Source organism: Amblyomma mixtum, chromosome 9 (assembly GCF_055824585.1).
Source record: "Amblyomma mixtum isolate Tamu chromosome 9, ASM5582458v1, whole genome shotgun sequence".
Lineage (NCBI taxonomy): Eukaryota > Metazoa > Arthropoda > Arachnida > Ixodida > Ixodidae > Amblyomma > Amblyomma mixtum.
The window spans coordinates 74,826,792-74,840,760 of record NC_143020.1 but is presented as its reverse complement, the minus strand read 5'-3'; the positions used below and the strand labels follow the sequence as shown (position 1 = coordinate 74,840,760).

The 13,969-nt window shown below is 50.5% G+C and overlaps 1 protein-coding gene across 1 annotated transcript; it reads left to right on the top strand.

Annotated features, from left to right (window-relative positions):
• The first annotated feature begins 5,512 nt into the window (after window positions 1-5,512).
• LOC149329753 (vascular endothelial growth factor A-A-like) lies at window positions 5,513-7,912 on the top strand. The gene is made up of 2 exons (XM_089559607.1): window positions 5,513-5,734; window positions 7,688-7,912. The coding sequence occupies exons 1-2, from the start codon at window positions 5,513-5,515 to the stop codon at window positions 7,910-7,912; spliced, it is 447 nt and encodes a 148-aa protein (XP_089415733.1).
• The last annotated feature ends 6,057 nt before the right edge of the window (window positions 7,913-13,969 follow it).

The following is a 13,969-nucleotide window of genomic DNA, read 5'->3' as shown; positions in this document are numbered from 1 at the left end:
TGCCAACGCACAGATTTTTTTCTTTTCGGTCCAAGCTTGGAAATGTACGCACACAACTGTACCTACACAGAACGCTTAGGTAGGTATGTTCCTTCAAATTAAATAATGCATATTAATACAGAGCCAAGAAGGAGGAGGCTGCGTCTAGTCATTTCACATCGCGGAGAAGTCGTACAAAGTAAGGAAGCATTGGCATATGAAGAGGGTACTGTTGTTTTGAACTTAAGTGCTCTATAAACGCGGTACACTGTATCAGTCTATGACAACTGAGGATAATCGTGCACTCGTCTTCCAGCATACTCAGTTTTAGATGCTAATCATAAGCATAGCAAAAATTTCACTTTAGGAAATCATTAGTTGGACACACCTGGCGTCCATATTTCACCTGGAGAGCAGCAGCGATTCTCCTACATGACTGTCGAGCGAGGAAAACAAATACGCTAGTACCATTTCGATGCCCGTTCGTGTAACCTAACAAAACTTCTCAACTAACACCTTGCATGCATACTAATTCTTTCTAACTACTGCTATAACACAAGCTTCATCGGTTTAGAATAACATCCTCATCATACCGCCCTTCCCTCACTCATCAATAAAATGGACGAAGAAACCTTCCCTCAAGCGTACAAAGCGGTGGAATAAGCGGTACCCCCGGCCCAAGTACGCCTAAATAAATAATGAATGGGTTTTTGAGAAAAGGAAATGGCGCAGCATCTGTCTCACATATCTCGGTGGACACTTGAACCGCGCCGTAAGAGAAATGAGGGTGGTGGGAGTGAAAGAAGAACGACAGAAAGGGATGCTGTAGCGGAGGTCTGCGGAATAATTTCAACCACCTGGGGATCTTTAACGTGCACTGACATCGCACAGTACACGGGCCTCTAGAATATCGCCTTCATCGAAATTCACCCGCCGCTGCCGGGATCGAACCCGCGTCTTTCGAGTCAGCAGCCGAGCACCGTAACCACTGAGCCGCCGCGGTGGGGCGTACGGGGATATCATGGCGTTTAAGGCGGAAAGCACAACGAAGCGTCTCTTTTAGGATCGCATTCGTTTCCTCTGGCTGAATCATGAGAAGTTCCGCTCAGTCTTGCCGAGGAGCAGGCGCTACCATTTCGCTTCGCAATTTACCTATAGGTATCACACATTTTCGAAATTTAGCAGCGCATATTCCAGCTTTGATTGCGCAAAAAAAAATGGAGGCAAAAATAAAAATTAGCAGCTCGTATGAGTCAATTTACTCTGCTGCCAACCCGCAGCGGTGTTGTTCAGCTGCTAAGCACGAGGGCGCGCGATCGAATTCCTGCCACTGAGGCCGCATTTCAGTTTCCGAGGGACGCAAAAAAAAACGCTCATGAGATGCGCTCAATCACTGTGCGCAAAATAGCTGCAGATGGTTTGAACTAACCGCGAACTCCTCTACTAGGGCTACTCTCTCTCTCTCATTCTCCCCTTTTACTTCAATTCCTTCATACCAACTCACCCAAATTTCCGCATTGCCGAGCTTCATCGCTTCCATCACGGCGTGGTTTGGGTATCCACCGCACATGAGGCCATTACTGCGGCTTTCCTCACCTCGTAACCGACCCACCGGACCCACAACACCCCTGCCAACGCATCAGAACCGAAAGTTAGATAATGAGCTAAACAGCATTCGCCTTTGTACGTGTTTGCATGCTGGTCACTATGTTCGTATACCGCCAAAAAAAAAAAACAATATATAGTCTGACAAGGATCGGACCTATTCTAAGAGCTCAATAATAGGCTGTTCTGAATTTGGTGGCGTTGAAGGACCAGAGCTCTCTGCTTGCCGCTATCCCAAGTTACCTTCAGTCTTTTGCTTATCAGAGACCCTCCCGTTATAGATGTTTTTTTTCCTTTATTTATTTTATACTTACCTTTGACATTGTTGCAGCTCACCTTTATAGAACTTTATTTTACTGCGAGTTGCTTCAATGGTGCAGGCGAGGCTCCCTCTTATCGTCATTATTTTTTTACGAGGCCAGGTTTTTTATGTAGCCTTTGCACTGTGCTCACGCGTTCTCATTCTTTTGGAAAAGGCGAGCTTAAGCTCTAGTTAAGCACTGCTCGATGAACAAGGAATATGCGACAACATTTAGCGAGCTCTTAATATCGAGGCTTCACATACAGCTCCAGCTATCCGTAGAACGAAAAGCATGAGTAGGAAAAAAATAAAACGAGACAAAAAATAAAGAGGATGAAAGCCCTACTACGGATTCGCAGAAAAGTTGTCAGGTGAAAGCCATCTCGCATTTTCACGGAACGCAGCCAAAAAGTCTCAGATTGTAGCCCTTCTGCTGCACAAGGCGAAAAATTGGGTCCTTTTCCTCGCCCTGACTCTCTTGCGCCACGTGCCCGCCAGATGATCCAGCCTGGATAAAAATAGACACAGATGAAACATTCCGCCTGTGTCTGCTTTATGTCATACTGTATTTTAATGTGTAGCTACAGAACAGTCTAGAATGCTGCCGCAAATGTACCACAGCTCTTGAAGAATTTGTCCATGGGAAACGCGTCTCCAACATCCTGAGCTGGAGTTGTAACCAACAAGCGCAATACTTAACGTTATACACATTAGCTGCAGAGCGGAAGAAACCTGAGCTTGAGAAACTGAGAGCAGCATTATAATTTATCTTGCGTTGCAACCCGAAGAAGTGCTGGAAGTCGAGCATTCAAATTTTATTTTTATTTTCTAAGCTTGCAAAGCTGCTTACGAAGTCCGGACACACGAGCCGTGATGTAATACGCGGCTCATCTACGAACAGTTCTGAAGATGCATTGTCTTGGCACATTATCAGCGAATGCGCATATTACGAGGTTAGAGCAGAGGGCTGCCCTAAGTGAGTGATCTCGCCGTGGTGATAGCAGTGCCCCCTCGCTACTTCGCACTCCTTTTTCTGGCAGGTCACTCATGCTTTCTCACATCTCGGGCAGATCGGCGGTTCCCGCCTTGTGCGAAGGCTAAAGCTCGGGCAGTGTCGCGTACTGGGCTCACCCCACAACAAAGCCCGCGTGGCAGGCGGGCGCGGAAGATGCAGACGTCCGAACTGACCACGCGGGAGTGCGGCTGAGGGAATCAATCCTTGCCTCCCGGAAAGCTGCTTTGCTTGGCATGGCCCAAGGAGACGCCTCTCACATTAGCACTTCCCTGGGATCCTGACATCACGCGGCGAAACACGCCGCGCATCGGCGGCCCTAGGCGGCAAAGCAGTCGCTTCCTTAGCATGGCGCAAGGGGACGCCTCTCTCATTAGTGCTTCCGCGCGATCCTGATATCACGCGGCGGAAGAGGCGGCGAGTCGGTGGCCCTAGGCGGCAAAGCAGTAGTTTCCTTTGCATGGCGCAAGGGGACGCCTCTCTCATTAGTGCTTCCGCGGGATCCTGACATCACGTGGCGGAAAGTGCCACGCGCAGCGGAAGACGTCGTGCATCGGCGGAAAACGCCGCGCGTCGGAGGCCCTCGGCGGCGAAGCAGTCGTTTCCTTTGCATGGCGCAAGGAGACGCCTCTCTCATTAATGCTTCCGCGGGATCCTGATATCACGCGACGGAAGACGCCGCGCGTCGGCGGCCCTCGGCGGCGAAGCAGTCGTTTCCTTTGCATGGCGCAAGGAGACGCCTCTCTCATTAGTGCTTCCGAGGGATCCTGATATCACGCGGCGGAAGACGCTGCGCGTCGGCGGCCATCGGCGGCGAAGCAGTCGTTTCCTTTGCATGGCGAAAGGAGACGCCTCTCTCATTAGTGCTTCCGGGGGATCCTGATATCACGCGGCGGAAGACGCTGCGCGTCGGCGGCCATCGGCGGCGAAGCAGTCGTTTCCTTTGCATGGCGAAATGAGACGCCTCTCTCATTAGTGCTTCCGCGGGATCCTGATATCACGCGGCGGAAGACGCTGCGCGTCGGCGGCCATCGGCGGCGAAGCAGTCGTTACCTTTGCATGGCGAAAGGAGACGCCTCTCTCATTAGTGCTTCCGAGGGATCCTGATATCACGCGGCGGCGGCCATCGGCGGCGAAGCAGTCGTTTCCTTTGCATGGCGCAAGGAGACGCCTCTCTCATTAGTGCTTCCGAGGGATCCTGATATCACGCGGCGGAAGACGCTGCGCGTCGGCGGCCATCAGCGGCGAAGCAGTCGTTTCCTTTGCATGGCGCAAGGAGACGCCTCTCTCATTAGTGCTTCCGAGGGATCCTGATATCACGCGGCGGAAGACGCTGCGCGTCGGCGGCCATCGGCGGCGAAGCAGTCGTTTCCTTTGCATGGCGAAAGGAGACGCCTCTCTCATTAGTGCTTCCGAGGGATCCTGATATCACGCGGCGGAAGACGCTGCGCGTCGGCGGCCATCGGCGGCGAAGCAGTCGTTTCCTTTGCATGGCGCAAGGAGACGCCTCTCTCATTAGTGCTTCCGAGGGATCCTGATATCACGCGGCGGAAGACGCTGCGCGTCGGCGGCCATCGGCGGCGAAGCAGTCGTTTCCTTTGCATGGCGCAAGGAGACGCCTCTCTCATTAGTGCTTCCGAGGGATCCTGATATCACGCGGCGGAAGACGCTGCGCGTCGGCGGCCATCGGCGGCGAAGCAGTCGTTTCCTTTGCATGGCGAAAGGAGACGCCTCTCTCATTAGTGCTTCCGCGGGATCCTGATATCACGCGGCGGAAGACGCTGCGCGTCGGCGGCCATCGGCGGCGAAGCACTCGTTTCCTTTGCATGGCGAAAGGAGACGCCTCTCTCATTAGTGCTTCCGCGGGATCCTGATATCACGCGGCGGAAGACGGTGCGCATCGGCGGCCATCGGCGACGAAGCAGTCGTTTCCTTTGCATGGCGAAAGGAGACGCCTCTCTCATTAGTGCTTCCGAGGGATCCTGATATCACGCGGCGGAAGACGCTGCGCGTCGGCGGCCATCGGCGGCGAAGCAGTCGTTTCCTTTGCATGGCGCAAGGAGACGCCTCTCTCATTAGTGCTTCCGAGGGATCCTGATATCACGCGGCGGAAGACGCTGCGCGTCGGCGGCCATCGGCGGCGAAGCAGTCGTTTCCTTTGCATGGCGCAAGGAGACGCCTCTCTCATTAGTGCTTCCGAGGGATCCTGATATCACGCGGTGGAAGACGCTGCGCGTCGGCGGCCATCGGCGGCGAAGCAGTCGTTTCCTTTGCATGGCGCAAGGAGACGCCTCTCTCATTAGTGCTTCCGCGGGATCCTGATATCACGCGGCGGAAGACGCTGCGCGTCGGCGGCCATCGGCGGCGAAGCAGTCGTTTCCTTTCCATGGCGCAAGGAGACGCCTCTCTCATTAGCGCTTCCGCGCAGCGGAAGACGTCGTGCGTCGGCGGAAGGTGCTGCGCGTCAGCGGACCCTCGGTGGCAAATGAGTTTTTTTACAGGAGTGCCGTATGCAGTCACGGTGACGCGGTGGCATATAACCATCATCGACGCCCTGTCGTTCACCATTCTACGACCGTCGCTCGAAAGTCGCACTTGCCACACCGCCAATAGCCATGGCCAGCGAACACGAACCTGTGGCGAGGGGACTCGCCTGGACCGCACTGCTTGTCTTCTGCATGTGCTTCGCCGTGGGACTGTGCCTACCGCCTAATATTTCCAGCAGCGCATACAATCCCTCACTAGAGCACAAAAGGATGGTTCTGCGGGAGGCGTCCTGCAGTCTTCCGCAGCCCAGGACCATCTGCGTGCAAGACATCTATCCAGACGACCGAAAAGTGAGTGCCCTCCCGGACTAGTTCGCCTTGCGAGCCTGTCACTGCTTCATTTATTGCCAGTCGACTTCGCACACCGAAGAGGGTGAGGTGAAAGTTTATTGTTCGAATTTTATTCGCCGCATAGCTGCAGAAGAGGGCGTTTCATATATATTTCCGATATAAGCATAGGATGCGCAGAAATCGATGCCACAGCAGCAGGGATTCAAGTGCTGCAGAGTGGCAAGAAGTGACCGCATGCGCCGCCGCGTTCCTTTGCACATACATCCCTTCAGTGTACTCCGAGGGACACAAACACGTACGGTGGTCCTTGCGATTGGTGAATGGGCGTCACCAAGGCGCAACGTGAGTGGTTGAAAGGGAGCCTGTCAGCTGCGATATAAGTGGACACACGTCTAAACACCTTCTCCCGCTGCTCATTGTTTCAGACTTTTGTTTGCTTTTGTGTTTTTTTGGTTATTTATTTGACCTGGCACCCGACTAGTGGGGTGTGAGGTTGAACAATGTTATAAGCCCATCCAGCACACAAGGATAAAACACATTGTGCATTGGTACAGGTGATTGCAAGACACCTTCCGTGGTGGTTGTGAAGCGAGTTATTTTCTCCCTCCGGGTAGCTTGGCCACTAGAACAATACCGAGCCACGGGAATTACAAGTGCCACCGGGGACAGAAATACTCGAACACATGATGCAAAACAGCTACAGCAGCACGTTGCGCAGTCTGTTGTTTCTATTCGCCTGTTCGCACAATCTCCCCTCGCTGTAAGGTCTGATATACAGTTAACGCACCCTGTCATAGGAACGAACCTTTCAGCGGAAATGTACTGCATTTTGTGGGGTGAAGGTCGCCATTGTCATTTTTTTTATTTTATTTTAAAGAAAGCACTTTTAGCTAGCTCCCATGTCGGCGCCAAAACATGGTTGGCGCATGACGGCTGGCATTATCCGACGCCGGCGCTTCCTGGCGGAATATCAGTTGCTTTTAAATCGAGAAGCTTGATAAAAACACTGGGGATATAGCGAGGATCTTTATAATTGCCTATGGCAGGCACGTGTGCCCATGTGTGCAAGAAGCAGGCTTGGTACATACGCACACAAGGGGCCCACTAGTGTGATTGCGTAATATATGCATGATTGCAACGCGACCCACGTCAGGTGGCCTGTTCTTGGAAAGAAGTGTCTGATATAAAATAAGCAGAGGTGCGGAGGCTTCCTGGTCCCAATGAGTTGAAATTTGGTCTTACAGAAGTATTCAGGAAACAATAATAAAAGCGCGTAAGGATATCGATCGGGGGGGGGGGGGGGGGGGGATGTTTAATTTCCTGTCGCACGTTTGCTTATTTTGACTTATTGCGGGACAACACGTCATGATCCTCCTCTCTGTCGGCAAATATTACGTTTGAATTTTACGTTGAAGTTGAAATCATTGACCGTACTTGCAGCTGTCAAACGCCTCGTTTTTTTTCTTCTTTTTTATGAGGGACTGTAACTGGCCGAATAGCACAAGGGTCTGGATAGCAGAGAATAGCTATATGGTCAATAAATACATATATTGTGAATTCGTATCAGTATATAACTTCCTCAGCTATGTAATATATCAATTCACAGTTCTTCGCAGCAGGGAAAAAGTAGGAATTAGTCGCATTTCCTACCTAAGATTTCAAATACAAAATGAAAAGGAATGTGACGGGTTTTCGCAGCACGGATACGACTTCTCCCCTACCTCTTGCCTAGTTTCATTGTCAACGCCTATTTGCAGAAGCGGTCGGAGATTTTGAGTGCACTAATGTGTACTCCACTGCGGCGCCATTAGCGGCAGAGACGCGGGGGCGGCACCGTGGGTCTTCAAAGCACGGTCGCCATTACACCTGAAACGTGCACATGTCACTGCACCACAGTGCATGGCTTGCCTAACCACCGCCTCCGTTTGTGTGTGTGTGTGTGTGTTTCTGCAGCACTACATGCCGCCCTGCACCGTGGTGCACCGGTGTGCCCCGGACACGGGCTGCTGCTTCAGCGAGCACGAGCACTGTCAGCCCAAGTCCATCGTAAAGGTGGAACGCTGGTTCCGTGTGTACGAGATGAACAACAGCGGGGAGGTCCACATACAGGAGGAGCAGCTGGCCTTCGACAACCACACCGAGTGCGAGTGCCGACTCAAGTACGACCGCATTCGCTGATGCAGTGCGCCCCAAAAGATGGACAAGCGACCCCGCTCTGCACGCAAACGCACCGTAACGCACAGCACCGAGAGGCCATCGCGCCTGCTCCTGTCTCCATTCTGGCCGGGCAGGGCCGGCGACGTGATGGCTTCTTCAGCTCACTCGGTGCGTGTGCCGTCGCGCCCACCTGCTTGTTGCTTTTTGACTGCGCTTCGTCCGTCATTGTTGCATGTTAGTTATTGGAACCATAAACCAATCTCTCAGATTTACTTCCATATATAAAAGCCCACACGCTCCTAGTCAGATGATGCGTTTTTTTATTATCAAATAAACATTCGTATATTTGCAACACGTCTCTTTGCGTTATACTGCGAACAGCGCTAACACAGGATGGAACGAGAACACAACACAGGCGCTGACTAGCAACTGCAGTTTATTTCAGAAATGCATATATATATATATATATATATATATATATATATATATATATATATACATATATATATATATATATATATATATATATATATATATATATATATATATATATTTATATATATATACATATACACGTACATACAGCATTGTGCGTTTTTATCGTGAAGACTTTCAAAAATTTTCCTGCCTCAACCGCTCGCTCGTTTGCGGTGAAACTGCACACAGAGCTTGCGCAGTATGGTAACTTTTGTTTCGTAGCAAGTTTTACAACGGTACTTACTTAGTTGAGCCGTGAATGATGCAAAAGCGTAATCGTCTGCGACGAGATCGGCGTGCCGAAACACAAAACACCGAGTTTTTGCTGAAGGGCGGCAGTAGCGCCATCTGTCTTCTGCGGTGGAAAGCGTCGCGACAGGGCGCCGTGGCGAGCGTTGCAAGGAGCGCGGGCAATTTGAAACCGCCGTTCCGGCATATGCGTTGTCTTTAGTACTTTTCAAGTATAGTGCAGTAAAATCAATTACAGGCTTATGTGTCACCATTTACCCAATGAAAGCGACATACACACACTACACCCGAAGAACAGCTGTTCTTCGGGTGTAGTGTTCTTCGGGTGTTATTCACTTTTAAGCTGTTCCCCTCGCTGGATGTCCCGTTCTCGGAAGAACGTGGTGCAAGATGTTGAAAGAAACAGTAGTAATTTATAGGCACTACGCGACGTCCACTCTTGTGTACGTCCCTTCCTTGTGTCCGTGTCTGTTTGATGTTCTTTTAAGAATTATCCGCCACCAACTCGCTCGTGCTTCTACATTGGCTGATAACAAAGCAATTGAAAGACTGCCCTTGCAAGCCTGCCTCGAACATTTTATTTATTCATTTTTATTCCTTACCTGCGTCGCCTATTTCAGACATTACAGACATTTTGATAGAAAGGGGTACGCGCTTGCGCAAAAGACGAGACGAAAACGAGGACACACAAACGACATGTACAATGCGCGACTTCCAACTAGTTTATTTTATAGAGAGTTGCACATTTATACCCTAGAGGTCAAAAACAGCGATAAAAATCGTCGCATGCACATTTCACGTCAGCATACCATCACCACAGCCCCGCCGTGGTGGCTCAGTGGTTACGGCGCGGCTGCTGACCCGAAAGACGCCGGTTCGATCCCGGCCGCGGCGGTTGAATTTCTTTGGAGGAGAAATTCGAGGCCCGTGTACTGTGCGACGTCAGTGCACGTTAAAGAACCCCAGGTGGTCGAAATTTCTGGAGCCCTCCATTACGGCGTCTCTCATAGCCCTAGTCGCTTTGGGACGTTAAACCCCATAAACCAAACCAAACCAAACCAAACATCAAAAGTTCCAACAACTCCCAGCACTGCTATCAAGAAGGAAAGAAGAATGAGGTGAAAAATGAGGAACAATAAAAGAAATCGTAGCAAAGCAGTGTCAAAACCAAAACAAACAACCAAAGGCATGTGTCAAAGCGTAAAAAATAATCATCGTAGCGAAAGCAGTGTCAAAAAAGGCAAAACACAGCACAAAAAGCAGCCGGTCAACAGGGTAAAAAACGCACTGCAGCGAAGAGTTCAAACCAGAATCGAAGGCTAGGCCACCAAACAATAGTAATACGACCCGAAATAAGATGCAAACCCTAGACGCAGCAAAATTTACACGTGTCCGTCTAGAAAAGTTCCTCTTTGTTATTAAGTAAGATGATGTAGTGCTAATACATTTACATTTTGAGACATTCTGCGGACAACAACAACAACAACAACAATCAATCCTCAAAGTGGCCGCCTGCAGCGTCTATGCATCGCTGCAGCCGGTGCGTGTATTCCTTGAAGACTGCAGCTCTCATGTCGTCACTTCTGGTGTTAAACTCTTCTTTGATGCGCTCCTGAAGTTGTTCAAGAGTGCGAAGATTCCCAGTCCTGTATACGCGCGATTTGACATATCCCCACACGAAAAAATCGCATGGTGTCAGATCTGGCGAGCGCGGTGGCCAAGGCATATTGGCCGACCCACGCCCCATCCACCGGCCCGGAAATTGCTCATTTAACCATTTCCTCACTTTGGCTGCATAGTGTGCAGGGGCACCATCTTGTTGAAAGATGCATACCTGCTGCTGCATATGGTACTGCACCAGCTCCGGCAGAAATTCCTCCTTCAATAGGCGCAGATAGGAGTCGGCTGTCACGGTGTCCTCAAAGAAGAACGGGCCGACCACTCCCTCTCGCCATATTGCGCACCAGACAACTGTGCGTGGCGAGTTCACTGCCCTCGTTTGAATGAAATGAGGGTTGTTTTTAGCCCAGACACGCGTGCATTGTCTGTTCACTTGACCGTCTAGGTGGAAGACAGCCTCATCACTAAAGAGCAGAAAATCGAGGTGTGCAGGGTCTGCTGCCACCCTCTGCTGCTCAGAGCGGCAGAATGAAACCCGCTGGGCTTTGTCTGCAGGGCTTAAATTTTGGTGTACCCGCACCTTATACGGGCGCCACCCTCTGCTTTTGAGTGCTCGGCTCACAGTTGATGGGGCTACGCCGAACATAAGCCCAGCACGGGTGCAGGACATGCGAGGGTTGTTTTCAAACACGCCCTCAAGCGCATCACCGATTCCGTGGTGTGTCTTCGATTGATCTTTTCTCACTTGCCTTGTCACCGAGCCGGTTTCTTCAAACTTCTGTCGCCATTTAAAAACGGCTGCTTGAGACGGTGGCCGCCGCCGAAACCTCATTGAGAATTGTTTTCGGACATAGCGAATTGAGTTTGTTTCAATAAGCCACACCACTGCCGCCGCTTTCTCTTTTGCACTGTAAGTCGGCATACCGCACCTCAACACACCACAGCACAGTGACACAAAGAAGTCAAGACAGCAACGAAGAATGAAAAGTTTGCACCACACAACGAAATGAAACAAGAAAAACACAGCTCAGGACTTCGCGACGTCGTCCTCCGACGCTTTAGGAGAGCCACGAAAGCAGACGAAATAAGCTGAATTGAATAAAATCATTGGACGAAAAAAAGACGTCAAACAATATTCGTTTATTGGCACAGCCTCGTTAAAATAGTTCTTTCTGGCATTTTTTCCGCATAGTTGGCCGAAAATGTTCGAAGCGCTTCAGTTGAAGCAGACGAAAACGCCGGAACGGCGGTTTCAAATTGCCCGCGCTCCTTGCAACGCTCGCCACGGCGCCCTGTCGCGACGCTTTCCACCGCAGAAGACAGATGGCGCTACTGCCGCCCTTCAGCAAAAACTCGGTGTTTTGGGTTTCGGTACTCCGATCTCGTCGCAGACGATTACGCTTTTGCATCATTCACGGCTCAACTAAGTAAGTACCGTTGTAAAACTTGCTACGAAACAAAAGTTACCATACTGCGCAAGCTCTGTGTGCAGTTTCACCGCAAACGAGCGAGCGGTTGAGGCAGGAAAATTTTTGAAAGTCTTCACGATAAAAACGCACAATGCTGTATTAAACCAACCATACATACATACATACCCCAACTCCGAAATCAAGATAAACAGATTCAACTTTTTGCGCAAAAAGATGGCGAAGGAAAAGGGCACGTGCACATTTCGAAAGGAGGAAAACGGGCAATGAAACGACACCAAAAAATACGGCTGGGGGGGGGGGGGGGGAGGGAGGGGGGAATGAACTGGTGAAAACAAACAAGAACAACTCCAATGAGAGTAAAGGCACATCAGGGAGGCGGCTGGAGGGCATCAGGACTGATGCCCAAGTAAGGCGATTTCTTGTGACAGTAATGTGATAGACGGCGCACTGACGCAACTGGTTTGGTTTATTAGCGTTTAACGTCCCGAAGCGACCGCGTCCCAACGTCGACCACCTAAGGTTCTTTAACATGCACTGACATCGCACAGTACGCGGGCACTGACGCAACTGTGATATTCCTTATTGGTGGCAAAAGCTTCCCAGATTTCTCGAGCATGCTGGCTGAAATATTTTTTGATTATGTGGGTTTTGTCAAGCAGGGGAGAGCATTTGCATTTAGTGCGGTGAATGACTAAGTTCGACCCCGTAGTGGCCTGAGAGAGAGAAAAAAATTTCAATAATATAGAGTAATTACGCGAGTGGTTCACCCAGGTCCAGGAAACCATTGGCGAATGCGGGCCTCCAGGCCTCACCTATCGGCTGGTGCTGAAAGGAGAGCTTGTGTGAGCCAGTTTCGCCTCCCACTGCTCATATGCTCGCGCAACCTGTCATTAATACATCATCCTGTGTATCCTACATAGTACCTGCCACAGGAACGCGGAATTTAATTCACAACGTTTTAGAGCGCAGCTCTTAGGCGCCCGTTTCTACGTTTCGCGGCGTCGCCGTCGCTGGCGCCGTTGCCGTCGCCGTTGTCCATTGTAACCAGCAGTGCACACCCTTTAAACTGCGAAAGCAACGGAGCGGGAGCTTGGAAAGGAGAACGTAAAAGCTGAACCTGCTTCTCCCCTTAGCAACCGTTGGGCCAGTTGGGGGCGCAGCTGTGCATAGCAACTGTGACGTCACTCAGTAGCAGTAGAAGAGAGCGCGCGCCGGCGGTGGTGGCAGCTACACCGCCGCTCCTTCGTCAGACGTCTCGTTGCAGTCGAGTGAGCGAGACGCATGGCTCCGAAGCGGCCCAGTGATTCCGCGCCAAGCGGTTCGGGGAAGCGGCAGTGTGTTGAGCACAAGGCTCTCGCTAAGCACACTTCAGAATTTCCAAAGTGTCTTCAGTATTTTGTATAGAAAAGGAATTGCGCAGTATCTGTACCCCACAGCTGCGAAATTAATAATTAATAGGCTTGGAAAGCAGAGGGTAAAATTTGTAAATTAGTTTTTGAGGAAGAGAAATGCGCAGTATCTGTCGTACACAAATGGGTGGACACTTTAGCCAGAGGGAAGGCGCAGAACTGCTATCTTGGAACAGTGGACACCTCAGTCGTGCTTTAAGCTACTTGGCTCTAGTTATAGATGTGCGCTGCATGCTTTGGCGTTGACAACGTTGTGCCAGAAACGCGGCCACCTGCCAGGGTGGCAGGGTGGGTGGGGACTTTAATGTAGATATAAAGACATGCGTAAATTTCTTACCACTTATGCGGGAGAACATCCCGTTCCTTTCGCTCGTAACGGCTCCCACAGCTTTGACAACCTCGTGAAATACTTGCACAGACCTGGCTTTTACGAACCAGGCATTGGCGCAGAAAGTCATCCACATATCCATCTATTTCGCTGTCCACAAAGCTTCCTTCATGACAACAGTAGTGGAGTGTTTCTTGAAGAAGAAATATCTGTGAAAACAAGTTGTCTGTAATTGTACATACATACGTGGCTGTACGTACATACATGGCATACGCTTCGTTAAAGAAAACTGTCTTATCTGAATCGACATTTGGATTGGAGGACCGATCATTTTCAAGTACGAAAAAGATTGGTCCTCCGATCAAAATGTCGAGTAAAGTAAAAATGTATGTTGCCTTCAACGAAGCGCATACATATTCGACCGCCGCGGCCATAACCAATGAGCAACCGCGGCGGCCATGTATGCGTGCGTGCGTGCGCGTGCGTGCGCACGCGGACCCTTGTTGAGGCAACCCTTGTTGCACCCTTGTTGTTGAGGCACCCTTGTTGAGGCAACGGAACGCGG

Excerpts from the sequence above, each read along its gene's own strand:
- LOC149329753 (XM_089559607.1), top strand. The coding sequence starts at position 5,513 with ATGGCCAGCGAACACGAACCTGTGGCGAGGGGACTCGCCTGGACCGCA. Across the intron at positions 5,735-7,687 it reads TCTATCCAGACGACCGAAAA|CACTACATGCCGCCCTGCAC; the intron begins GTGAGTGCCCTC and ends GTGTTTCTGCAG.